Here is a 27,465-nt window from a genome sequence, read left to right as displayed (position 1 = left end):
TCCCTTAATCACATTCAAGAATAGTCCAAGCATTCCTATTCTGTCATCCTTAGCTTTTTCAATTAGGTCATTTGGTAATGTCTTTTTGTTTCGTTTTTTTAACTTATTTATTTATTTTTGGCTGCTTTGGGTCTTCTTTGCTGCATGTGGGCTTTCTCTAGTTGAGGCAAGCAGGGGCTACTCTTGGTTGTGTCGCGCAGGCTTCACATTGTGGTGGCTTCTCTTGTTGTGGAGCACGGGCTCTAGGCGTGCGGGCTCAGTAGTTGTGGCTCACGGGATTAGTTGCTCCGCGGCATGTGGGATCTTCCCCGACCATGGATCGAACCCGTGTTCCCCCCCATTGGCAGGCGGATTCTTAACCACTGTGCCACCAGGGAAGTCCCCATTTGGTAATGTTTGTGTGTCCACTGAAATAAAATAAAAGCCTGAGATTTGCAGTAAAACATGGAAGATTGAATATTATTCCATGTTTATCCCTGTTCCATCCTAAAACTCACTAAAGTACAAAAAATGAGATTAAAAAGAAACCTCATAAACATAGGCATACTATTTGAAATATAGAGAGTATTGGGGGGGTGGCAGTTAAAATGTGAAAATTGTCTTGTAGGGCCAGAAATCAGGGAAACAGTGAATGGCTTTTTTTTTTTTTTATGTAAACCTTTTAGAACTATTTAAGTTGTCAAAATTGGCAATACATAAAATTACATTTCTTAGGGTCTTTATTTTCTTTCTGTTTTTCAAAAATGCATTGTCTTCTTTTATCTTGTGTCATCTCCTGTCTCATTCTCATTGTCCTTGTGGGCTGATGAGGATGTTCTGGGGTGTGTAACTCTTTTTTTTTTTGTGGTGCGCGGGCCTCTCACTGTCGTGGCCTCTCCCGCCGCGGAGCACAGGCTCCGGACGCGTGGGCCTAGTGGCCATGGCTCACGGGCCCAGCCGCTCCGTGGCATGTGGGATCTTCCTGGGCCTGGGCACAAACCCGTGTCCCCCGCATCGGCAGGCGGCCTCTCAACCACTGCGCCACCAGGGAAGCCCCTGGGGTGTGTAACTCTTTAAAGGAAGATGTTATTTCAGCAGCTAATGCTGCACAGCAGTTAACTCTGCTTGAAGGCAGTTAACGTGTGTTCCCGAGAGGTAGTAGTTTGTCATCTGGTTCGAGGACAGAATGATAGATGTCAGTTACTCCTGTTTTCATTTTGAACTGCTTAGCTTTGGAGAAAAATTCCAAAGGCTTTACATACTCTAATATTATTTTTATTTTTTATTTTATTTTATTTTTTATTGGGGTAGAGTTGTTTATACTCTAATATTATTTTTGAATGTTTTTTTCTACCCACAGTTCTTACTTCTGTCTTCTCTCTTGCTCAAGCACGAGGGGAATCTGCCTCTAGAAAACTTGCCTTTCAAAGTATAATGAAGGAGCGTTAGAGGAGTAGCGTAGAACTGCTGTTCTGTCTGTGCTGGGGCTATCTAACCGAAATACTGGAAGAGTTTCCAAATGTACATATTGGACTATTTACCCATCAGATGATACTGATTCAGAGAAAGAAACTGCTCCTCCCCCACCCCTGGCTCTTTCTAAAGCAGAATTACTGATACTTTAGCTGGAGAGGGTGTGGAGAAAAGGGAACCCTTTTGCACTGTTGGTGGGAATGTAAATTGATACAGCCACTATGGAGGTTCCTTAAAAAACTACAAATAGAACTACCATATGACCCAGCAATCCCACTACTGGGCATATACCCTGAGAAAACCATAATTCAAAAAGAGTCATGTACCAAAATGTTCATTGCGGCTCTATTTACAATAGCCAGGACATGGAAGCAACCTAAGTGTCCATCGACAGATGAATGGATAAAGAAGATGTGGCACATATATACAATGGAATATTACTCAGCCAGAAAAAGAAATGAAATTGAGTTACTTGTAGTGAGGTGGATGGACCTAGAGTCTGTCATACAGAGTGAAATAAGTCAGAAATAAAAACAAATACCGTATGCTAACACATATATAGAGAATCTAAGGGGGGAAAAAAAGGGTCATGAAGAACCTAGGGGCAAGATGGGAATAAAGACACAGACCTACTAGAGAATGGACTTGAGGATATGGGGAGGGGGAAGGGTAAGCTGTGACAAAGTGAGAGAGTGGCATGGATATATATACACTACCAAATGTAAAATAGATAGCTAGTGGTAAGCAGCCGCATAGCACAGGGAGATCAGCTCAGTGCTTTGTGACCACCTAGAGGGGTGGGATAGGGAGGGTGGCAGGGAGGGAGACGCAAGAGGGAAGAGATGTGGGAACATATGTATATGTATAACTGATTCACTTTGTTATAAAGCAGAAACTAACACACCATTGTAAAGCAATTATACTCCAATAATGATGTTAAAAAAAAGAATTACTGATATTTTAATCTTCTGCAGGATATTCAAATAGAAGCCTTGCTGATGAGAGCCTGCGAGCCCATAATTCAGAACTTTTGCCACGTAAGTGATGTCTAGAGGAACAAGAGTTAGAAACAGAACCAGTTTCACTGGGGCTCTGGCCCCCAGGTGTATTGAACTCATCTCTGTCTTCAGCTCACATTGCTCCTAAGTGATAACCAACTTTCACCAGTTAAAGTTGAAAATGTAAACATCAAGAGGGGCCACCATCCTGGGAAACTATTTGCTTACCCCTCGTAGGTAACCAGATCGTTGGTTAACAGCACTTGCTGAGATGCCGTCTGTAAGGAAAGGGGGGGGGGAAGAAGCCTCATTTGTAGGGCTGAATTGCTTCTGATACGTACAGCTGGGATTTGTTAACAATAATGTGGCTTCCCCTTCCACCTCTCTCCTTGTACCTGATGTTGAGGGAATTCCGTTACTTTATTACTTTTAGTCACTTACTGAACTACCTAAATTGTGGGAGTGAAAACACACCCAGTAGCCCTAAGGATCTGACAATCAGCAGACAATGTTAGATGTTATCCCTAAAGCCAGCTGCCGGCATCATATAAGGAGAAGAGTTAAGAGACCTGCATAGTACATGTTCTTGTTGGAGCTTCACACAGGGAGGGCAACTTGCTGCGTAAATTTTATTCCCCTGAGTGTTGATCCTTTTGTAATGTCTCAGACTTACTTTGACATAATTTGTGATGTGTCTTATTTGTAAAGGCTCTAGAATCAATCTCGTTTGCATTTTTTATATGGGCTGGGGTGCAGGCTTTGCTCATTAATAGTTACAAATGAAGGGTAAATGTGCACTACCTTCCCCAGGATGTAGCAGATAACCAGATAGACTCTGGAGACCTGATGGAGTGTCTCATACAGAACAAACACCAGAAGGATATGAATGAGAAGTGCGCCATCGGAGTCACCCACTTCCAGCTGGTCAGTAACACCTGGCACATCCTTCTCGTCTTGACTGCTTGGATGATTACTGAATCCCTTCCTCTTTCAGAACATCAGGGCACCTCTTCTGTGAAAAATCATTTTTTCCAAATATCTGTTCAGTGCAGCAGCCCAAGTGTGTATCAGTACACTAGAATCTAAGCTTTTTTTTCCTTTTAAATCATACTACCCAGGTCTGGCATTTGAATAAGAAGGTTAAACCATAGTCTTCGTAGTTACCACAAGTCTAAAGGAAGTATTTCTGATAAAGCAAGCACTTCCTTCCTAGAAGGGTGAAATCCAGTCATCTATGTAAAATTGACCTCTTCTTGGGGCACCTAGCCTCCCTGACTGCCATCCCCAAATGGTACTGAGGGCCTCTGGACTGTGGGCACTGGGAGACAGGGGAGAACAGACAAACCCTGCTGTTGTTGACTTGTTTACATTCTTGTGAAAGAAAGATGCAAAAGTACATTTACAAATATATAGTTTCAGGTGAGCCTGTGAGGAAAAATAAAGCAGTGTAAGGCCTGCAGGGTGATGGAGAAAAAGGGACTTGAGAAGGAGGTGTTTGAATAGAAGCGTCAAGAAAAGTGAGGGAGCAAACCATGGGAAGATCTAGGGGAAGAGTCACAGCCTGTGTGTGACTGGAAGCTGGTGTGCGTGGAGCAAAAGATGCCGTGGGGAGCTTAGCAGGTCATGAAGTCTGAAGAGACAGAGTTGTGCAGGCCTGAAAAGCTAGCCGCTGCAAATGGTATATGAATACACTTACACCCAGCGCTGCTGATTAGACCTCGTCACAGAGCTTCTGATTTTCTTTTTCATCATCTTTTTTAGGTGCAGATGAAGGATTTTCGGTTCTCTTACAAGTTTAAAATGGCCTGCAAGGAGGACGTGTTGAAACTTTGTCCCAACATAAAGAAGAAGTATGTAGCTTTTAATTGATTCGTTCTGCTTCCCTAAAGTCCCTCTTAGCTACTGAATGAGTATCCAGGATGTCAGATGGCCTACTGCTCTCTGACAGGATTAGCCCTGCAGGCCTCCTACACCCTCCTTTGGTAGTATGACCAAACACTTGGATTGTCTAGACATATCCTCTTTATAGCAGCCTGGAGCCACACCTGGTGGTGGTAGTTCTGATATGGAGAGCCTGTGTCCTAAAGGAGCATTTTTAATTTTTCCAGGTTCAGGCTAACCGATGAAGCACATACAGATTGTGTACTTAGAGGAGCACGTTGCAGTGTGAATGAGACGTTAACTGATTTCCTCCGAACGTCATTCCATTGTGTCATCTCTTCAGGGAAGCAGCAGAGGCTTTCACTGAGTTAGAGATGTAGTAAAGAAACAAAAGCTGTATTCATTTAAGAATTAGGTGTTAATGAGGAGAGTGATGAGCTTTTATAGCATGGCTGCCCAGATTCTTCCATGCTGCTCTTTGCAGAGGTGCATTTCTAGAACACAGTTCCCCTCATAGAAACCAAGTTCCCGTGTTTGCTTAGATTTCTGTACTTTTCAGGAATGATTTTCTCAGTATATCAAAGACACTGTCCAGAGTTAAGAGTAGAGTAGCATTCCTCTCTGGTCACACGTTTTCATCAAAACAAGTGTTAAACTGTCCTTGCACACATGTTCCCTCTCTGGCCTCCCCACCAGCCAGGAATGTTGTCAGCATTTGAGCTGTGGCCCAACTTTTATGACATATACAGACAAATTGCTGCTTTTAGCTCTCTGAAAACACAGTGAGACTTACAGGAAAGGCATTCAAAAACATGGTAAAGGGGTTCCTGGGTTCTGGGGGGATGGTGTGGCCCCTGCCCCAGCCCAGTTCTCGGCCATCTGCCTTTGTGTGGCTCCAGCCAGTCTCAGGCCTCTTCTTTCCTTGGCAGGGTGGACGTGGTGATCTGCCTAAGCACCACCGTGCGCAACGACACTCTCCAGGAAGCCAAGGAACACAGGGTGTCCCTGAAGTGCCGCAAGCAGCTGCGGGTGGAGGAGCTGGAGATGGTAACGCTGCAGAGCACAACCTCTGGTCCAGAAACCACAGGGCAGGGCTTAGAGAGTTAGGTGAAGGGTGAGGGCAAACTGAAAGATTTCAGCCACAAGCGTGATGGTTAAGACTTGGAGCTGCGTGCTAAAATTTTACCATAGGACAGCTTCTTGTTTCCCTTTTTTTCAATGATAAAGTATTTTTTACCACACATAACTGGAAGTCCAGCTGTAAGACAGGCTGTAAGCATGTGATGTAGTCATTGCATCAGTAATGTCCTCGAGGATCGAGGGTCTCTCCCTCTCCAGTCTGCTGCCTTGGACACCAGCTTCATTGTTAAGGCTGGTTTCCCTCATGGCCGCACAATGGCTGCCTGCAACACCTGGGCCACCTGTTGCAATATTCATCTCCAGCAGGAAAATAGAAACAAGAGAAAACTGCCCCCAGCCCGAAATAAAGGTCCTTCTCCTCAATTTGATTGTGTCAGTTTGAGATCTGTGCCCCATCCCCCGTCAGGGGATGCACTCACTGATGAGCTTACTGATAATCAAGGGGAGGTGGATGTTGGGAAGCCACCCACAGTGTGCACTCTGAGAGGACACTACTTTTCACTTTACTTTTGAGGATAAGCCTAAGCCACATAAGACGGCTAAAAATATATTTTAATATGTTTTGTACACCAGAAACTAGTAATGGACACCAGGTATTATTAATATCCCCAAAGTTGCAGTACGAGATTTTCATATACAGAGGTAGTGATTCTGTGGTAATTATGTTTAAGTGGAACTGGCCTAAACATACTTCTATAATAGGAACTTTGGGTCCTCAGATTTGAACCTGGCTCTTTCAGTAAAATGATAATAATAATAAAAGTAGAGTCCTACATCTGTATAATGGTTTTAGCTTTCAAAGTGGTTTCCACATCATGCTATCTTATTTCATCGCACAGCAGTCCTGTGAAGGGGTCAGAGTAGATGGTAGCACTTTCATTTTGCAAACAAAGGCCAAGGCCTTGTAGCTAGGTAGTGGCAGAACTGAAACTCAATCCTACTTCTCCGTTTACTGCAGTGACCACACTGCTGCCACTTAGCTGTGTAGATCCAATCAACAAATAAATATGTAGAACATTTGATCTCTCCAGCTTAGAGTAAGCTCACTTTTCCATGCCGGTTCCCCCTCATACAGACAGAGGACATCCGTCTGGAACCAGATCTGTATGAAGCCTGCAAGAGTGACATCAAGAACCACTGTTCCACTGTGCAATATGGCAATGCTCAGGTAACTTTTTGTTTTTCTTTTTTAATTGTAAAGGTAACGTGAAGGTACCTTTTTAATAATTAATTCTGTGCTGGTGAGATAGGCCCCATCACATCCTATCCAGCCTGATCATCCCTTCTTAAGGTACGCCAGGCTGCTTTTCCCAAACAGACTACTTTTGCTCACCTTCATTCCTCTTTGTCACCTATTCATTCTCTTCCCTCTTTCAGGTTACCTTGTCCTCCTCCACCTTGTCTGCCTAGTAAACTCCTAATTATCCTTCAAATGCCTCCTCCTCTCTATAGCTTTCCCAACACTCTGCACCTCCAAAATTAATTATTCCCTCATATGATCCCATTGCACAGAAGTTCTTAACTAGAGGTCACGTAAGAACCATCATGGGAGGTTTTCTTACCCTAATTCACAGAACAGGGCCCTACGCAGAATCATCAGGAATGAAATGCAATCAAGTGGTTTTTTGTTTTTGTTTTTAATGTTCTTCCATTGACTCATCTACCTCTTCTAGTTCAGGGCATTGTCAGATACTTTAGCCTTTGAGATAGTGGCTTCATTGTCTTCTAGTATCTGCTGTTGGTGATGCAAAGTCTGATGTCAATCTGATTCTTATTTCTGTGTAGTTAATCTACCTCTGAGTTTTCTCTTTATCTTTAATGATCTGTAATTTCACTGTGATATAGTTAGATATGGTTTTTGTTTTCATTATCCTGGTTGGCTCATTCAGTCTCAGAATTCATGTCTTACTTCAGTTCTAGGAAACTCTCAAACCTTCCAAATATTGCCTTCCTTTTCCTTCCTTCTGGAACTCCTGTTAGACACTTGGAGCATCTGAATCTGTCCTCCATGTCTCTCAATTTTTCTTTTATGCTTTTCATTTCTTCATCTCTCTGTACTACACTGAGGTAATTTTTCAGTTCTGTTTCCCAGCTTCATAATTTATCCTTTAGCACTTTCCATCCTGCTCTTTAGAGAGACTACCAGTTGGGTTTTATTTTTCATTTCTTTTTTTTTTTTCCTCATATAGTGTATGTATTTTATTAGAGAGCATTCGCAATTCCTTCCACCCATCCCTTGTGACATTGCTATTGTTCATTTTTTATGCATATGCTATGATCACCCAGTACATTGTTATTAGGCAGTTATCAGATCAATTAAGAGTAAGAAAAATAAATCATTTTTTTCACTTTTTTCCTTCTCTAACGCTCTTCCTTGCTTTATGTAGATCCAAGGTTTTGACCTATATATTTTCCCTTCTGCCCAAAGAACTTTTTAACATTTTTTTTACAAGGTGCATGTATGGGCAATGAATTCCCTGTTTTTATTTGTGTGAGAAAGTCTATCTTCTCTTCATTTTTTTTTTTTTCTTTTTTTTGCCATACGCGGGCCTCTCACTGTTGTGGCCCCTCCTGTTGCGGAGCACAGGCTCCGGACGTGCAGGCTTAGCGGCCATGGCTCACAGGTCTAGCCTCTCTGTGGCATGTGGGATCTTCCTGGACCGGGGCACGAACCCATGTCCCCTGCATCGGCAGGTGGACTCTAAACCACTGCGCCACCAGGGAAGCCCCTCTTCTCTTCATTTTTGAACAGTTTTGCTGGATATAGAATTCTAGGTTGCTGGATATAGAATTCTGGGTTGCTGGATTTTTTTTTTCTTTCAATACTTTAAATATTTCACTTCACACAGCTTTCTGCGTAGTTTCTGATGAGAGGTCCACTGTAGTTCTTGCATCTGTATATGAGTTTCATAGAGCCGCCAAATTACCACATACTGGGTGCCTTAAAACAAATTTATTATTTCACAGTTCTGGAGGCCTGAAGTCTGAAATCAAGGTGTTGGCAAGACTGCTTTCTTTCCTAAGGCTCTAGGGCGGAATGCTTCCTTGCTTTTTCCATCTTCTGGTGGTTCCAGTCCTTGACTTGGGGATGCATGATTCCAGTCTCTGCCTCCATCTTCTCATGACCTTCTCCTCCATGTCTCTTCTTTGTGTATTATGTATATTTTCTTATTCTTATAAACTTATAAAGACATTTACATTAGATTTAGGGCCCATCCAGATAACTCAGGATGATCTCATTTTGAGATTCCTCGCTTAATTACTTTTGCAAAGAATTTTTGTCTCAGATATTCACATTCACAACTGCAGGTTCAGGACTTATACATATCTTTTGGGGAACCAAAATTCAAGCTACTAAAATCTCTTTCTCTATAGATGAGGTGGTTTCCCCCTCATATTATCATTTATTTAGGTTTTCTTATTGGTTTATATCTGCAATGATTTTTAGTTTCTGATGTACAGTTTTTCTACATCTTTTGTCAGATTTATCCCTATGTACTTTATATTTTCTGTTGCTATTTTATCTTGTAGTTGATTTCTAATCTCACAGTGTTGTGGTCGGAAAAGATGCTTGATATGATTTCAGTTTTTTTAAATTTACTGAGGCTTGCCCAGCATGTGGTCTATCCTGAAGAATGTTCCATGTGCACTTGAAAAGAATGTGCATTCTGCTCCTTTTGGATGGAATGCTCTATAAATAAAAGTTAAGTCCGTCTGGTCTAATGTGTCACTTAAGGCCTATGTTTCCTTATTGATTTTCTGTCTGTCCGTTGACGTTAAGTGCAGTGTTAAAGTCCCCCACTATTATTGTGTTACTGATGATTTGTTCTCTTAAGGCTGTTAGCATTTGCCTTATAGATTGAGGTACTCCTATGTTGGGTGCATATATATTTACAATTGTTATATCTTATTGTAGTGACCCCTTGATCATCACGTAGTGTCCTTCTTTGTCTCTTGTAATAGTCTTTTTAAAGTCTATTTTGTCTGATATGAGAATTGGTACTCCAGCTTTCTTTTGATTTCCATTTGCATGGAGTACCTTTTTCCATACCCTCACTTTCAGTCTGTATGTGTCCCTAGATCTGAAGTGGGTCTCTTGTACACAGCATATATATGGGTCTTGTTTTTGTATCCATTCAGCCAGTCTATGTCTTTTGGTTGGAGCATTTAATCCATTTACATTTAAGGTAATTACCTATATGTATGTTCTTATTGCCATTTTGTTAATTGTTTTGGATTAGTTTTTGTAGGTCTTTTTGCTTCCCTTCCTCTTTTGTTCTCGTGATTTGATGACTGTCTTTAGTGTTGTGTTTGGATTCCTTTTTCTTCTTTGTGTGTATATCTACTGTAGATTTTTGGTTTGTGGTTACCATGAGGTTTTGATATAGCAGTCTATATATATATACACAAGATTGTTTTAAGTTGCTGTTGTCTTAATTTCCAATGCATTTCCAATATCCTGCATTTGTACTCTTCTCACGACCGCTGGTTTTGATACCATATTTGTGGATGATTTCCTACCTTTACTGTATGTTTGCCTTTCCTGGTGAGCTTTCCCATTCATATTTTCCTTGTTTCTAGTTGTGACCTTTTCTTTTCTGTCTAGAGAAGTTCCTTTAGCATTTGTTGTAAAACTGGTTTGGTGGTGAATTCTCTTAGCTTTTGCTTATCCAGAAAGCTTTTGATTTCTCCATCAAATCTGAACGAGAGCCTTGTTGGATAGAGTATTCTTGGTTGTATGTTTTTCCTTTTCATTACTTTAAATATATCATGCCAGTCTCTTCTGGCCTGCAGAGTTTCTGCTGAAAAATCAGCTGATAACCTTATGGGAGTTCCCTTGTATGTTATTTGTTGCTTTTCCCTTCTTGCTTTTAATATTTCCTGCTTGTCTTTAATTTTTGTCAGTTTGATTAATATGTGTCTCAGTGTGTTCCTCCTTGGGTTTATCCTGCCTGGAATTCTCTGCATTTCTTGGACTTGGGTGACTGTTTCCTTTCCCATGTTAGCAAAGTTTTCAGCTATCATCTCTTCAAATATTTTCTCAGGCCCTTTCTCTCTTCTCCTTCTGGGACCCCTATAATGCAAATGTTGTTACATTTCACGTTGTCCCAGAGGTCTCTTAAACTCTCCTCACTTTTCATTCTTTTTTATTTTTTTAATTCTGTTCTGCAGCAGTGATTTCCACCATTCTGTCTTCCAGCTCACTTATCCATTCTTCTGCCTCATTTATTCTGCTATTGATTCCTTCTGGTGTATTTTCATTCCAGTTATTATATTGTTCGTCTCTGCTTGTTTCTTCTTTATATCTTCTAGCTCTTTGTTAAACATTTCTTGTATCTTCTCAGTCTGTAACTCCATTGTTTTTCCAAGATCTTGGATCATCTTTACTATCATTACTCTGAATGTTCTTTTCAGGTAGATTGCCTAGCTCCACGTTACTTAGTTGTTCTTCTGGGGTCTTATCTTTTTTCCTTCGTCTGGAACATATTCCTCTGCCATCTCATTTTGTCAGACTTTCTGTGTTTGTGGTCCCACTGGCTTCAGGATTGTAGTTCCTCTTGCTTCTGGCTTCTGCCTCCTGGTGGGTGAGGCTGGGCTAAGAGGCTTGTGCACGTTTCCTGGTGAGCAGGGCCGTGTCAGTGGGGTGTGTTTAGAGGCGGCTGTGGGCTCAGGAAGACTTTAAGCAGCCTGTCTGTTGATGGGTGGGGCTGTGTTCCTGCCCCATTGGTGGTTTGGCCTGAGGCGTCCCAGCACCGGAGCCTAAGGGCTGTTGGGTGGGGGCCATGTCTTGGTGTCAAAATGGTGGCCTCCGGGACAGCTCACACCAATGAGTACTCCTCAGTACCTCTGCCACCAATGTCCTTGTCCCTGCAGTGAGCCACAGCTACCCCCTGCCTCTCTAGGAGACCCTCCAAGTCCAACAATGAAGTCACTGCTTTTCCCCCTGGGCCCTAGTACACACAAGACCTTGTGTGAGCCCTCCAAGAGTGGAGTTTCTGTTTCCCCCAGTCCCGTGGCATTCCTGCGATCAAGCCCTGCTGGCCTTCAAAGCCTAATGCTCTGCGTGCTCCTCCTCCTGATGCCAGACCCCCAGTCTGGGGAGCCTGAAGTGGGGCTCAGAACTCTTACTCCTATGGGAGAACCTCTGCGATATACTTACTTTCCAGTTTGTGGGTTGCCCACCCAGTGGGTATAGGATTTGATTGTATCATTAATGTGCCCCTCCTACCATCTCACTGTGGCTTGTCTTTGGAAGTAGAATATCTTTTTTGGTAGGTTCCAGTCTTTTGATGGTTGTTCAGCAGTTAGTTGTGATTTTGGTGTTTTTGCGAGTGGAGGTGAGCTCAGGTCCTACTACTCCACCGTCTTGTCCCCTTCACTTATTTTTCATTTGTAACATCTCTAATTGGTTCTTCTCATAACTACCTGTTCTTGATTCTTATTTACTGTTTTCTTCTCTGTTGTTCTGAAGATATTCAATATACGTTTGATTGCTCTGTTGCCTTTCCCCCTCAGTTTTGAGGCCTTGATTTATTTTGTTTATTATCTTTCTTACGGTATTAGTGTTCCTTAACTGCAGTTGACCCTTGAACAGCATGGGGTTAGGAGTGCTGCACGTCCACATAGTTAAAAACCTGTGTATAGTGTCAGCCCTCCATATATGTTGGGCCCTCCCTATCTAAGTTCCACATCCACAGACTCAACCAGTCACAGATCATGTAGAACTGTAGTGTTCACTATTGAAAAAAATTCTCATATAAGTGGACCTGTGTAGTTCAAACCCTTGTCATTGAAGGGTCAACTGTATTTGGTGATTCTTGGTTGTGCCTTGAGGATTTCATAGAAGTCTCATGACTACATGCTACAGCCCTAGCTACTGCAGCTTCCCATCTGCTTTCTTTCTTTATCTTTTTTTTATAGTAGCTAAAAGTTTGTTGTAGGGAAGGGGAGGTTTTAGGATACACCTAATTCACTCTCTTAAAATCTATCCCATGGCATTTTATTCTTTTATGTTAAGTCACTTATCTTTTTTATTGTAGTTGTTTGTTTATATAACTTTGCCCTGTGAGACTGTATAGTCTTCAAAGGTAAGGATTGAGTCTCATTCGTAGCTGGCATCTAATGCTCTGTTCTCATGTGGTAAATGGTGAGTTGAACTGAACTTCCTGGCTTGTGCTTACTGTCGAGTCAGGGTTATTGCTCCAGGGAAAGGCAGAGAGCCTGATGTATGCTCCAGAAGAGATCTTGACAAGGAATAGCCCTGGAAGGAAGAAGAAACCAGGAATCTTGAGAGGGTTTCCTTCCCCTTAGACTCCAGTACAACCTGCTCTTTATCCATAATTTTTATACATTTGGTTTGCTATTAGCCCTGGGGTTGTAAATCTATTATAATTCTCCTTTGTGAGGAAATCCTGATTCCTATTACCTAGGAATTAGAAATGAAAGGTACCTGTATAGAAAAGTGAGGAATGTACTAAGAACTTAATGCTTCAGTCAGAAAACATGGATTATCAATACCTGATCCACCTCTTAACTTGCCCGTAACTGTTATGCCCTAGATTATTGAATGTCTGAAAGAAAACAAGAAGCAGCTGAGCACCCGTTGCCACCAGAAAGTCTTTAAGCTGCAGGAGACAGAGATGATGGACCCAGAACTAGACTATACACTCATGAGAGTCTGCAAGCAGATGATAAAGGTAAGGGACCCAAAACCAAGGGTTGAGCACAGGGTAAGTCAACATAACAAAAACACAAACTTCTTTAAATTTCAGAGAAAATTCATATAATCTCTCAATGTCAACCTGTTTTATACAGCTACGGCTGTGGTTCTCAAAGTCTGGTCCCTAGACCTGCAGCGTCAGCACCACCTGGGAACTTACAAAGTCTCAGGCCCCACCCCGATCTCTGAGTCAAGCTCTGGGAGTGGCGCCCTCTGTTTTCACAAGCCCCCGGGGGTTCCAATGAAGCTCAAGTTTCAGAACCACTAAGCTAAGATAGCTAACCTCACTTTGACCTGAGGAAGAAGTAAATAGATGTCCATTAAATATGTGATTGGTTTTGAGCGCGGTTGGTGGTAGGTATACTGAGGAGGCCACCATCAAACGTCCTGATCATCCATCTGTCACCATCAAAGGCTTTTTTTGTTCTACAGGTTGTTTTGCTTCATTTACTTCTTCAATAAATGCCCCCTGCAGCAGGGCTGACTGGAGAATCTGGATGTCAGTTCCTTTATTTGTCCACACGTACAAAGAGATTAAACTTAAAGTGCTAACCCCTTATTTCAGCTTCCCTTTAAAATAAAATGATACTCCTCACCCTATCAATAAACTCCAAAGAGAACTGTGAAAGTTAGAAGTCTCTTTAGCTGGGTCTGGAAGAGTTGAGTCCTCTGTAAAAGTGGAAATGTCAGGCTCTGATTTGAGGGATGTTTGTAAGATTTTGATGACTTCTATAAAAATCAGTCAGCAGGGGCTTCCCTGGTGGCACAGTGGTTGAGAGTCCGCCTGCCGATGCAGAGGACACGGGTTCGTGCCCCGGTCTGGGAGGATCCCACATGCCGCGGAGCGGCTGGGCCCGTGAGCCATGGCCGCTGAGCCTGCACGTCCGAAGCCTGTGCTCCACAACGGGAGAGGCCACAGCAGTGAGAGGCCCGCATACCTCAAAAAAAAAAAAAAAATCAGTCAGCACTCCATGTCCCCATATTAAGATAACAGTGGACTATAATTAATAGACTGGATTAGCAGATATAGATAGAGTTTATCACTAGTCCAAAATGAATCTCTGACTTCAAGGACACTAACAAGTGTACGGGGGCTGGCTCCGCAGGATTTGGTAGGATTATAGCCCCTCTGGTTAAAGGGGTGAACCAGATAGGTCCTTCCCCCACATCCCTGTTCACACTGGTTGCTGGGTAATTCCTAAATTTCCCATTGGGATTGGGTAGATGTGGCTTGAGGGCTAGGTGGTCACCTGGTACAATGTTACGTTCATGCAAAAACAGTATGTAAGCTTATGAGAGGCCGTGTAATGTAGCATAGCCATGTAAGTAGGGACGCATCCTATCCAAAATAGGAAACAGGTAGTAGAAAGAAATGTGAGAAATATAGTAGAGAATAGGTAAAGGGGAACTTGAGGCTGGGTGATGATTCAGGCTTACCATTTCTCGTCCCAAGTGATGCCTTTAGGTTCTGTCATAAGCTCCCCAAAAGATGTAAGAGTGATAAATATGGTGTTAATTGCCATATTTGGGTAACTACTTCTATAAAACTTTGTTTCTTTGCAGAGATTCTGTCCAGAAGCGGATTCCAAAACGATGTTGCAATGCTTGAAGCAAAATAAGAACAGTGAATTGATGGATCCCAAATGCAAACAGATGATAACCAAGCGCCAGATCACCCAGAACACTGGTAACATTTTGGCGTGGCTTTCCTGGTCCTGCTGGGTATGGCTTGAAAGGAATTGAGTGGGCATATACTTGCCTAATTAAACTAAAGGTGCTTTGTTGCTCCTGGATGTTAAGGGAAGAGTCTGGATGTGATGAGCAAAGTGACTTACTTCTTCCTTGAAGAGCATCTAGAAGAACAGAATGAAAGTCATGGGAAAGAGGAGGCTGAAAACATAGGAAACTTGCCTTTGAAGGGTGTACAAAACGAATTAGGGCTAAAGTTCATTGAAAAGTCTAGAAATTTAGTAAAACTTCACGCATGTGGCAGGAGAATATATGGGTAATCTGTTTTAGAACAGAGAAGTTTAAGCTCTGAGTTGCAAGATCTTGTAACTTAGTGGTCAAGTTGAGTTGGATATTCTGTTCTCAGAATTTTCAAAAATATGTATCATGGGGAAGGTTGCTGATGTCTGCTAGATTTTTGTGAGGACTGCTTAGAATGTTGGCCTCAATAGATCCTGCAGAGCTGCTGCGGAGTACGTTTCCTGGGGGTTTCCACGTCTGCTCTTCCACCACAGTATATTGCTGATTTAAAACAGCGTGTTGAGGGAGTTCCCTGGTGGCCTAGTTAGGATTCTGGGCTTTCACTGCCGTGGCCCGGGTTCAATCCCACAAGCCGCAGGACATGGCCAAAAATAAAATAAAATAAAACAGTGTAGTGAGAGCTCAGTAAACATTTACCAAATAAACAAATCAGTGGTTTATTAGTGGTCGTTGACCTAATATGCCCCCTTTGGGTAAGTGGATCTCAAAACATTTGTGAATCCAGGTGGAGTGTTTTATCCTGTGCTTATTCCTTTCTGCTCTAGATTACCGCTTAAACCCTGTGCTAAGGAAAGCCTGTAAAGCTGACATTCCTAAATTCTGTCATGGTATCCTGACTAAGGCCAAGGACGATTCGGAGTTAGAAGGTCAAGTCATCTCTTGCCTCAAGTTGAGATATGCTGACCAGGTAAACTGCCCTGGGCTTTCCACAGAGGTGTACTTATGGAACCTCCACTAGTCCTGGCAGTTTTTTCTTTGGAGGTCCGTAGCTTGCTGCGACTTTCCCCAAGACCTTTTTGCACACCTTCCCCAAGCCAGGGCCCAGATAAAAAGCTGACATGTTCTAATGGGCTGACGTACTCTCCCTTGTCACATGTAGCGCCTCTCTTCAGACTGTGAAGACCAGATCCGGATTATTATCCAGGAGTCTGCTCTAGATTACCGACTCGATCCTCAGCTCCAGCTACACTGCTCGGATGAGGTAGGATCTGGGGACAAAACTGGTTGTGAACAGAGCTGGTCAGAGAAGTTTTTACTGGAGAAAAGTTCTTTACTCTGTTTCCCTTCAGCCCTGAATCCAGGGTTCTTCTAGGCTCTCCACTGTCTGAGTTCCCGGTTCTGTGTAACACTGAATTTGGTTTGTCCTTAGTCCTATCACTATTCAGTTTTGATTCCATATTTCTCTATTGAACAGCATTTTTGTTTATTATATCTGTCTACGTCTAGTTTGTCCTTCCCTCTCCTTATTCTGATGTTCAACGCAGAATACTCCCAACACTTGCCAGAAGGATAAAAGTGCTCCTGTAATGCCTCTACCGAAGTGCCAGTTCTTGGATATTACTTGACTTTCTAGCTACAAAAGGTCATGTAGTGAACCTTGTTCAACATATGTCCATTTTATGGGAACATGGCTAAAGATATTTCAAAAAAGCTTACTCACAAAGCTGTCCAAAGAAGGTTAAATTTTTAACTGTGCTGCAGGCTATGTGTCAGGACCCCTTTGTGTGTGTGTGTGTGTGTGTGTGTGTGTGTGTGTGTGTGTGTTTCCAAGTTGTGTAGCTGGGTTGACTCTGAACCTCTGTCAATGTCAAGCATTTGCTTTTAGGATTTTACTTGGCTGTATGACCTTCCTCTTGAGGAATCAGAGAGTAGCCTTCTTTGTGACCAGCCCTGGGACAGTCTTGACTCAGGTCTTGGGGTTGACAGCATGAAGATACATGTATTGACTGTTTTTCAATTCTGTGCCAGTCCTTGTGAAGGAGAACAGAGCCTGGCATCCCATATGGGAGGGAGGGGAGTGAAATCCACCAGGAATCTGTTTGAGAAGAGCCCCGGGCACATGTGTGGGAGGATATCCAATCGACATGCTTCAGAGACCAAGGTGTCTCGTGAGAGTAGGGGTTCCCTTGTTTTTTGTGTGTGTCCTGAACAGATTGCCAGTCTATGTGCCGAAGAAGCAGCAGCCCAGGAGCAGACAGGTCAAGTAGAGGAGTGCCTCAAAGTTAACCTGCTCAAAATCAAAACAGAAATGTGTAAAAAGGTAACTCCCATCAGTCACCATTTTCTCTCACTTGCTTTTCTCTGCTCTTCTTCCTCTTAAAGCTATAGTCTGTACATCTTAGTGATCAAATCTAAACCTTCCTTCCCAGAATTCTATCTTGTTCCCTCTTACCAAACTAATTTGCCTTTTGACCATTAATTGTCTGTAACTTAAATAGTCTTTCACATGTACTAATTACTTGTGAATATGTCTCATCCCCATGACTAGACCATTGTTTAAGGTCATTGTTTAAGTGCTATGCCAAAGTAAAATGTCAATTCCAATATATCAGTAAGCGTACTGCATTTGTAAAAGTCAATGAAACTACAAATTCAGTTCATTTCAGAAACATCACATAAAAACAAATTTATCAAAATATGATAGCTGGACTTCTCTGGTGATGAAGTGGTTAAGAATCCTCCTGCCAGTGCAGGGGACACAGGTTCGAGCCCTGGTCCGGGAAGATCCCACATGCTGTGGAGCAACTAAGCCTGTGTGCCACAACTACTGAGCCTGCGCTCTAGAGCCCGTGAGGCACAACTGCTGAGCCTGTGTGCCACAACTACTGAAGCCCACACGCCTAGAGCCCATGCTCTGCAACGAGAGAAGCCACCACAATGAGAAGCCCACACACCGCAACAAAGAGTAGCCCCCACTCACCACAACTAGAGAAAGCCCACGTGCAGCAACGAAGACCCAACGCAGCCAAAAATAAATTAATTAAAAAAAAAAGATAGCTAAGCATGCATTATCTTACAAAATTGAAAGTGAAATAATGTATTTGATCTTTTTAAAAAAACTTAATCTCTTTTTGGAAAAGTGTTTCAATGATATTACTGAGTCACTGTGAATATTGTGTGCAGATATTTTCATCTGCTAAAAATGTTTCTAATTCCACATGGTCTGAGGAGTGGCAGAAATTGGCTAAAGGCTAAATCCAGATATTTTCCTTTGAATACTTTTTCATCAAATTATCCCATTTAACTTCAAGGAGGACTTTTTGAACAACATTTCAGGTTTTTTTTTTGTTTTTGTTTGTTTTATTGTTGTTTTACAGTCTGTGAAGCACGAAGTAATTTTTACTTAAGAAAGCAATTTTTGACTGTCTTTACCTGCTATAATTTCATCATGTATAAATGGAGAGTATGCAGAGTTGATTTCAGTTCTATCATGTTTATATTCCTGTTGTTCAGAACATCTTTAAACTCAAATAAGAATTATTCTTGCAGTAGAAGTTATGCTCTGTCAGTTCTTTCTTTCCTTTTGAGGATAATGGAAGTAAAGTGAAACATTTTGCAAATGCACCTTTCTGTTTGGGAATTTTAGTATAGCTTATTACTCTGATTTTCAATTTTCACATTTTCAGACATAAAAAGTAACAATATAACTGCATTAAATCAATATAAACACTAACACTTAGTATTTAATAATATAGCATACCAGAGTGCCCAAAACCCAATTCTTATCTTAAACTTGCCTCGCTTTGCTTATTAGCAAACAGCTCTGCATACACTAGGTCCCCAAGTTGTATTTATTGAATTAAATTGGATGCTAACCGTCTGCGTTCTTTGCATCATCACCACATTGCCACCTATCTCAGAGTAGCCTCTGTTGGCTTAATCGTCCCTCCTTGACTTTTTTGTTTGTATGTAAAGTATTTACAGACAACGGATCTGATGTATTTCCTCTATAAAAGCTCTCTCTATGATCTTCCCTTCTTAGGAAGTGTTAAACATGCTGAAGGAAAGCAAAGCAGACATCTTTGTGGACCCAGTTCTTCATACAGCTTGTGCCCTGGACATCAAACACCACTGTGCAGCCATCACCCCTGGCCGAGGGCGTCGTAAGTCACGGTGTTCACTCTGACCCTGTCTGAACTGTCTTGGGAGGAGCAAAGACTCCCTCTGAGACATCAGTTCTAGCTACTCTGTTCTGTAGCTGCAGCTCAACCGTAGACAGCATCCACTGGGGGCCTGGTTGATGCCTTTGTGGCAAAGTGAGTTTAGGAGTAATCCTGCTGCAGGTTTGAACTGATAGAGCCATGACCCGAGGTAAAGATTTGATGACAAGAGGAAGTTGAGTTATTTATGAGGGAGGCAAAAGTTAAGCTATCATCATGGCCCTCTTCCCTGCCTTGTCCAACCTTGAACAGCTTCATCAGCTTCCCCGGTGGCCACAGTGGGCTCAGCAGACAGGTTCTGTGTGAGGTGGAACCTGGGCAGGTATATGGTTGTTTCTGAGCCATGTGTGTCCGATGAATAAAATGAGAGAGGTTTTAAGAGAGACTCTGGACAGCCAACCTTAAATATTCTTCTCCATGGTAGATCTTGGGTTAAGTGTCCTTGAAGGGATTTAACTTTGTATAGCCTCCAGATCTGAATTCTCTGGTGGTTAGGTACCCTTCTCCCCATCCTTACCGAAATTTCTGTTCTGTACAGCTTCAGACGGTTCTTATCCCTTTCCGTTGCACAGAAATGTCCTGCCTTATGGAGGCCCTGGAGGATAAGCGGGTGAGGTTACAACCTGAGTGCAAAAAACGCCTCAATGACCGGATTGAAATGTGGAGTTACGCAGCAAAGGTAATGACCACGAGAATCACCTGATGTGGCGTCTCCTCTGTCAGTTTCCCAGGTCTCTTTGAGATACTTCACTGGCCTCCTTGTCCTTGTTGTGAGACTGGCAGTAGGTTTATTTGAAAAAATCTCTCAGTGCACCATAAGACGCCTGGGCTCTGTGAGCCTGGAGCCATCATCTCCAGGTAGCACAGCAGAGACATTAATTAGTCCCTTCTTTCGTCATTGGTTTCCGCCTTTGAGCCGCCAAGCGTTGCTTCACAGTGACCCACTGCTAGTTTTCTGTTGGCAGATGTTGGTGCTTAAATCAGATTAATCTGGAGCCTCCTTGCTCTGTTCTGAGTACATGGATGAGCATAGAAGCAGCCCAGACCTCTCCGGGCTGGACCCTTCTCAGCACCCAGGCTAAGTTGAGACTCAACAGAACAGGTCCGTGTGCACCTGGGGAGCCTTTTGGTCCTGATTCTGCTATAGTAGCCTACCACAGAGGTCCACTGGAGAAAGCACTGAGGAAAACTGAGGATGAAAACTGGCTAGACCCTGAGTGTCCACGATTGGGGGAGTGATTAAGTATATTCAGTCAGCATAAGTCATGTTTGCAAGTTGTTTTTGGTGGGGGGGGGGGGTGCTGATGATATGATGGTGAGTGAAAACAAGTCACGACAGAGAATTAGCACCCGACAGAATCTCAGCTTTTCTCTTTGTTTTTAAAAAGACAGCAACATGAAGAAAATAAATCAAAATATATAAGAACCTGTGACCTTGTGCAAGTCACTTGACCTCTTCCCACCCCTTGGGCCTCCGGGTCTTCATCTGTAGTGTGGGAGTAGTAAAATGTATGTCCCAGGACTAATGTGAGGACTAAATGATTGAAACATGCTGAGCCCTTTGCCAGCACACCATCAGGTCCTCTGTGAGAGCTGTTACCACGTGGGCGGCAGTGATCACTGTGATGAATTGTATGATCGGGAAAAACAGTTGTAGCTCGGTGTTTGATTTTCTTGCCCGTTGCCCTCCTCTCTCCCCAAAAGAAATGACCTAAGTTACAGTAGCAGTCCAGGGGGGCAAGTTAGAGCAAGCATTGTCCCAACCCACTTCTCTCCGAGGATGATGCCCCTGTGTGTTTTCCAGGTGGCCCCAGCGGATGGCTTCTCTGACCTCGCCATGCAAGTGATGACATCCCCTTCAAAGAACTACATTCTCTCTGTGATCAGTGGGAGCATCTGCATACTGTTCCTGATTGGCCTGATGTGTGGACGTATCACCAAACGAGTGACACGAGAGCTCAAGGACAGGTAGAGCCACCTTGAGCACCAGAGGAACTACCTGTCCAGTGCCCAGTTTGTACAGCCCTCCTGTATAGCGTACCCACCCACCTCGTCCTTCTGCGAGGTGACACCAACACCCATGTTAGAGCAGTAGCAGGTATCCACCGCACTGTCCCGTCTCAGACTTCACCCGTGTCCATGGTATCCTCCTCCTCGACCATTTGTGCAGCAGCTGGCCGCTTTGGGTATTGCCTTTGTTGGCAAACTCGGGTTTACCTGCCCATAGACAAGTCTCTCATACCGATGGAACTACCAGTACTTCCAGAACCAACTCACCTGACCTGCAACTCAAATGATTTTTTTTTTTAAAAACACCAAAAAAAACAAAAAAAGAAATTTTTAAAGAAAAAAATGTATATAGTAACACATCTCCTCCAGGCTTGATTTGAGCAATGGGGCTATTTCTTCTGTGTGACAGTGTGAAATGAAGGCAGGACTTTAGAGGGGAAACACACCACCCAATATGCTGTAACTGGGATGTCCTGCTTACTTCTCAACAGCACCTTTGGCCCATGTCAGGGCCATGGACTTCACCGAGTAGTGGGAAACGACTAACCAGCCCGCTTTGGGTCTTGTTTTCTTCTGCTGAAACAGTGATGCCTTCCAGTTCCTACCCTAGTAGAGCCACTGCTGGTCAGGACCCCACAGCCGTGGGTAGTTGTGTGATCTCCTCACCTCAGTGGAGTAGAGCATGAGCTTCCCTAGGCCGAGGGCAGGTGGGTTGGAGAGGGGATCAGAAGTGTGTGCAGCTGATCTGTCCACTGATCCGCATGGAGAGGCTGGACCCTGAGGCCCAAGGCAGAGTGCCCCAGTGACCTTCCTCCTCCAGGGCAGTGCAGGACTCAAGCCGCGTTCGGATTGGTCCTGCTGGGGTGGCAGTTCCTCCAGAAGCCCTCCGCTTCACCGGGACGCCGTGACTCTGGGGGCCGGAGCTCAGGGCAGGAAGGAGGAGCGGGGCATTGATTGACTTTGCTTTACTTCCCAGGTGAGACAGTGGCTTATAAAGACTTAGCCTGGTCTCAGGGTGTGACTGGCAGTCCAACCTGACCTTTCTGCAGGTTCAAGGCCACCTTCCCAGACAAGCTCCTTTAGGCCTCTACATGGAGAGGGTGTGGAAAATTACTACATTAAAAGATGGAGGCGTTTCTCCGTTTTTTTTTTCTGTCCGTTTGCTGCATACACCCACTACAGTAGGCATTGGCTAAATGTACTTTGATGATTCATCAGTCTTTCCTGAATCTGAGCTTTATGGAAGCAATATTCCTGACCATCCCTCGTCCCTCCAGTGTAGAGATGACAGGCTTGGAGTATAAAAAGGGAGGAGTGCAGGCATCACAGTTCAACCTGGTGCACCTGGACTTGAGTTTGGGGCATGGAATCCAGTGGCTGCACAAGAGGGCGGCGTGTACAGTAGAAGATATATTTATATAATATATATTTTATTAACCTGTTAGACTCCACAAAGTATTATAAATCACGTGCCTAAAACTGTCCACGTAGACCATGCTCCATCCCTTGCCCTGCGCCTCTTTGCCGCTGTGCACACGTGCTGAGGGACCTCCCCACATCTGTCTTCCCTGGAATGTGTTCAGTACAAAGTGGGTCAGTTTGTGGCTCGGTTGATCCAAATGACTCCTTGTCTAACCTGACTGACATATATTTGAATACTGTGGTTTTCTTCTTTTTCTTTCTTTTCCCTTTTTACTACCCTTCCTGGAGACAGTGGGTTCTAGAAGCTGCATATCCCCCCTGCCTAGGGTACTCCAAGTCATGAAGGGGAGCTTCCAAGCTGCTTGGTCCCCCAAGTCCTGCTCTTAGGGTCTTCCTGATTCTTAGCAACTGTCCTGGGGTTCTTCAGCCTCATAAAACTTGAAACTCTTGGAGTCCGAGCAGCGCCCCCTCCTACCACCACTTTTGGACTGAACTGAGCTGATCTAGTCAGTCCACCTCCAGGGGCTCCCCCCTGGGTGGTGGGGTCTGGGATCGAGGACTGGGGATATATCTGTACACGGGCCCCCACTGACATGTCTGATGTGGTTTACAGGATAGAATGACTGTTCCCTGTTTGATGAGAGTGGGAGTACCATTCTCCATCTCTGCAGTCTCCCTCCCAGTGTATGTAAAACATCTCCATAGTTTAATGTGTCTAGATACTTTTGTTCTTTCTGAACTGAGAGATGATCTCAATTGTCTGCAGCAGATCTGGAAGTTTGAAAAGGAATTTGATTCTTGAAACATTTGTCATCTTTAGAAATGATCCGGATAGATAGAAGGGATAACTCGGCCGGTATCTTTGATTGCTCGTTGTCAGAAAACATTTCACCATCCAACTTGGAATAGTTTCAGTGACTGGTTTTTAGAATAGTTTCATGTGACTGAGCAGTTTCCTGCATCCAAGGGGCCCAGCACCATCTGAAACTACGGCCCAACTATATCCATTTCTGTACCTCATTAGTGTAACAAAACAGGTTCTGGGACACCTCTGGTTACTGGGCTCATAGGTCACTCTTGGGTAAATCAGCTAGTCAAGAATTAGTCAGGAAGAAACCATGGCCCTAGTGGAGCTGATGACAGACCTGTGTCCTTTTTCCCTTCTGATGTCTAGCCCGTGAACAATAACATAAGGAGCAGGTAGGGTTTTTGGCCAAGGCTCCAAGCACTTGCTGAAGATTCCAGTAGCCAGAGAACTCATCAGGCCTTGTCAGCTCACACCAGTGTCTCAGAGACTCAGACTTGGTGTCTCTACAACACCCCAGAGGTGCCAGGAGGTCAGTCTCTGGGCTGGAGGCCCTGCAGTGCAGGAGGTCAGGAATCTGAGCAGAACGTCAAGAGCAAGGCTGTCTTCTCCCTGCATCGGAGTTTCTCACACAGAAGGGCGGCTGTGGGAGTGAGACCTTGACCCTGGTGCATCCCTGGCCTTCCCCTGCTATTGCTGCTGTCCCAAGAGAAGTCTGCTAGCAAGATGCTCTGAGGTGGGAGCCATCGCTCGGGCTTGGGTTCACTCCAGCAGGAAAGCCGTCCTTCTTAGCGTTCCCTAAAATTCTGGTACCACTACCAGGCCCAGTGCTGTGGATCCCATCAGCTTGTTCTGAGCCAGTGCACCCTTAGAAGCGAGGGGAATTCTAATACTGAGTGAGCAGGTGTTGACTTGTATTCATTGCAGGCCTTTGACTGTCTCACATCCTGCACGTATTCTTCTTGGGGACGCTGGGAAGGAGGGAGGTTCTGCTTTCCTAGGTGTGCCAGGAAATTACCATCAGATTTCATTTCTTCCTGTTTCCTGAGGTCAAGTAACAAGAGAAGCCAGTCGTAAAGAGTCGTAGGATCGTTTACGTTTTATCAGACAGAGTGCTGACCTCCCGACACCTTCCCAAAGGAAGATTCACTCTCCTATATCAACCTGACTTCTGTGCCACCTCCAGGCTTGTGGTACCACTTCTATCCTAAAGAACCCCACTAGTGTGAGTCACCCAGGGAGGGGTAGGTTGCTTTGTGGGACCTCCTTACCTGGTCTCAAGTTCCTCTGAGAAAAGGCCTCCCCGTCCCATTTCTTCCCCTCCCCCACCAAAAAGTAAATGTTTTCTGCATATAACTTACTCTAAGCAAGCAGATACGGAGAAGGAACCTGGAGCAGGGACCCTTAGAAGCCAGCCAGCACAGCCTGACACATTCAAACTAAATTTGGGCCGTAGAACAAAAAGAAGAATATGGCTTTTGAATCATGTGCATTTTCGTATGTTTACTTATATTTCTGATTCTTAGGAAATTTGAAAAACCTCAAAGACTCCTTTTATTTATTCTCACCATTTGGACAGCACCTAAGTAATTTTATAAAATGCAGCATTCCAGTGCCCTGAGTTTCCCCCAGGCCTTTAGGGATACTCCACTCCTAAGTCCCCTCTTCCGCACTGGTCTTCAATTCCCAAAGGGCCTGGGGCCAGAGCTGATGTTCTGGTCTCCGTCTCTCTCTCACGTGTCTTGGTTGGTCATCTCTCCCACTACACTCCTCTTGGTCCTCCTCTCCCCTAGGACCAGGGTCACATGTCAGGGCAATCAAGTTTGAAGCCGAATCCCCCTTCCTGCCCAGACCCCAGACAAAAGATCAGTCATTAGCAAACCAAGACTGACTCTTCAGAGTGACAGGTTCATCCAGGCCATCTAGTGAGATCACTGTGGAGACCCAGGGACTGTTTGTCATCTGGAGCACAAAGGTGGGACTGTCTGCGGGGGCTGGTAGTGACAGGATCCTGATGGTGACTTCCTCTCCTTCTCCCTTCCCAAGAGCTGCCACAACGCACAGGTAGGGGTGTTGGGATACATGCAGTGGAGGAATCTCCTTGGGCAAGGAGAAAATTCAGATAGTGCCTCTATATTCTGTTTCGCCTTCCCCCCAACATAGAATTGACAACTGGACCCCAGAGCCCAGCAGGCCCTGTACCACACACGCTAGATGGTTTGAACAGGTCCCTGTCAGACTGAGGGGCACTAGAGTGAGTGACCGACGGGAGGGGCTGGCAGCCCGAGGCTTCCTGAGCGGCTTCTCCCAACACCATGTTCCCAGGTCAATCGAAGCAGGAAAACAGACTGTACAGCAAATGCTGTGTGAGATCTTAGGCCTTTAACTTTTTTTTTTTAAGAAGGAAAAAAAGAAAAGTAAAACTAACAAGCCTCTTTTGTAAATGGTTTTCCTTTCTATGTATAAAATCCTGGAAGTTTCTTGTTTTTACATGTTCATGCTGTGTAATTTTGAGATGTTACTGAGATTCTGAACATAATGTGCATTTTTTTCTGTACAGATGAAATGGGAGAATTTAATAAAGAGTTTGCAGGTTTTTACTTGTTAAATTTTCTCTGTGGTGACTGGGAGGACTCTCCTCCACCCACATGCTCTGCTGGAAGAAGTCTCCGGAGCTGTGAGTACTGACTGTAAACTTGCCACTGACGCTCAGAAACTTACCGTTAGAATGTCCGTGTTCTTGGCTAATTAGGTCAAACAGAGTAGGACCATAGGCCTTTACAGGAGAGCTGGAAGCCAGATCTGGGGTTTTCTGACTCTCAAGCTCATGTGTCCAGACTTGTTCATTCTACTGATGTGTTTAAGCCATGTGATGAGGCTCCTTCCTGGGGGGAACACATACCTGGAACTTCTCCTTACAGATGTGACACATGGATGGCACCTGGTCTCTGATGGCCGCCTTCCCATTCAGGCCCAGAACTAGGCCACATTTATTTTCTGGGCCCTGCTATGTCCGCGTTTAGTCAGTGCTTGCCTCCCCCTTCCAACAGCCCACCCCTGAGGTCAGTGACCTCATGACACCCTTCCCAAACCTTGTCTTCTACCTCCTCTACTCTCAGCAAAGCCAATGTGCATCCGGCTGTTAAAAAGTAACAGCTTAAGGAATTGCATGGTAGCAAGGATTTCTTTAAGTAGTAATGGCTGTACTAATATTCAAGTAATGAAATGGGATGTTCAGTGAGAAAGGAGGGGTAACCTGGAACCCAGGGTTTCTCCTCAGAACTCCTCAAATCCATTTTCAGCAGCTGTCACTTAGGAGATAGTAGGCCTATGTGTACAGTGGACATGGGAGAAGGTGAAGAGTAGAAGAAGAAAGGAGGGAGCGGTTGAGGGGCATTTTGAGTCCCAGTGTGAATATTCCTTTATCTAGGAGGCTCAGGGCAGCCGTCAGCCCTGAATGCATGCCCTGGAGAGGCTACCTGGCTTTGGTGTAAGTGTAGGACTTGAGCTGTGGGTTCAGGCTCCTCGTCACCTGTATCTCTACAAGGGAGAAGTGGCTCGCCGGCCAAGCTGGCCTCAGCCCCCCGAGGGGACACCGCAGCAGTGAATGGCTTACGTGTCGCCTGGCTGACACCTTAGCAGTCTCTGAATGAATTGCCCCACTCCCAAATTCTGTGTGTGATTTTTCTGGTAAAAGATCCTTGGCCAACTTCAATCCTCAGAGGCGTTTGGCCTCTGTTTTCCAAAGGGACTAAGAACAAAAGAGTTTTAGCCGAAAAGGGGAGAAGGTTAGACTGTCCAAGTCTCTCACTTAGATGAAAAAGTGAGGTGCAGGAACTTCCCTGATGGTGCAGTGGTTAAGAATCTGCCTGCCAATGCAGGGAACTACGGGTTCGAGCCCTGGTCCAGGAAGATCCCACATGCTGCGGAGCAGCTAAGCCCGTGCACCACAACTACTGGGCCTGTGCCCTAGAGCCCATGAGCCACAACTACTGAGCTCATGTGCTGCAACTACTGAAGCCCATGGTCCTAGAGCCCATGCTCCACAACAAGAGAAGCCACCGCAATGAGAGAAGCCCGTGCACCGCAACGAAGAGTAGCCCCAGC

At 44.3% G+C, this 27,465-nt stretch overlaps 1 protein-coding gene across 1 annotated transcript in view; it reads left to right on the top strand.

Moving 5' to 3' along the window:
- Positions 1–25,954, top strand: part of GLG1 (golgi glycoprotein 1) — a 148,099-nt gene extending 122,145 nt beyond the window's left edge. Inside the window, exons 14-26 of the mRNA XM_030863363.2 lie at positions 2,427–2,489; positions 3,261–3,374; positions 4,212–4,300; positions 5,261–5,378; positions 6,547–6,639; positions 13,031–13,168; positions 14,755–14,878; positions 15,726–15,868; positions 16,061–16,162; positions 17,114–17,221; positions 18,944–19,064; positions 19,694–19,800; positions 20,926–25,954. Coding sequence (XP_030719223.2) covers positions 2,427–2,489; positions 3,261–3,374; positions 4,212–4,300; positions 5,261–5,378; positions 6,547–6,639; positions 13,031–13,168; positions 14,755–14,878; positions 15,726–15,868; positions 16,061–16,162; positions 17,114–17,221; positions 18,944–19,064; positions 19,694–19,800; positions 20,926–21,093 — 1,488 coding nt within the window. The 3' untranslated portion in view covers positions 21,094–25,954. The remainder of the gene's footprint in view (positions 1–2,426; positions 2,490–3,260; positions 3,375–4,211; positions 4,301–5,260; positions 5,379–6,546; positions 6,640–13,030; positions 13,169–14,754; positions 14,879–15,725; positions 15,869–16,060; positions 16,163–17,113; positions 17,222–18,943; positions 19,065–19,693; positions 19,801–20,925) is intronic.
- Positions 25,955–27,465: the final 1,511 nt, after the last annotated feature.

The sequence above is a fragment of the Globicephala melas genome, chromosome 19 (genome assembly GCF_963455315.2).
Source record: "Globicephala melas chromosome 19, mGloMel1.2, whole genome shotgun sequence".
NCBI classification, from domain to species: Eukaryota; Metazoa; Chordata; class Mammalia; order Artiodactyla; family Delphinidae; genus Globicephala; species Globicephala melas.
Note: the sequence above shows the minus strand (reverse complement) of the source record. Positions and strands in the feature narration are given on the sequence as shown.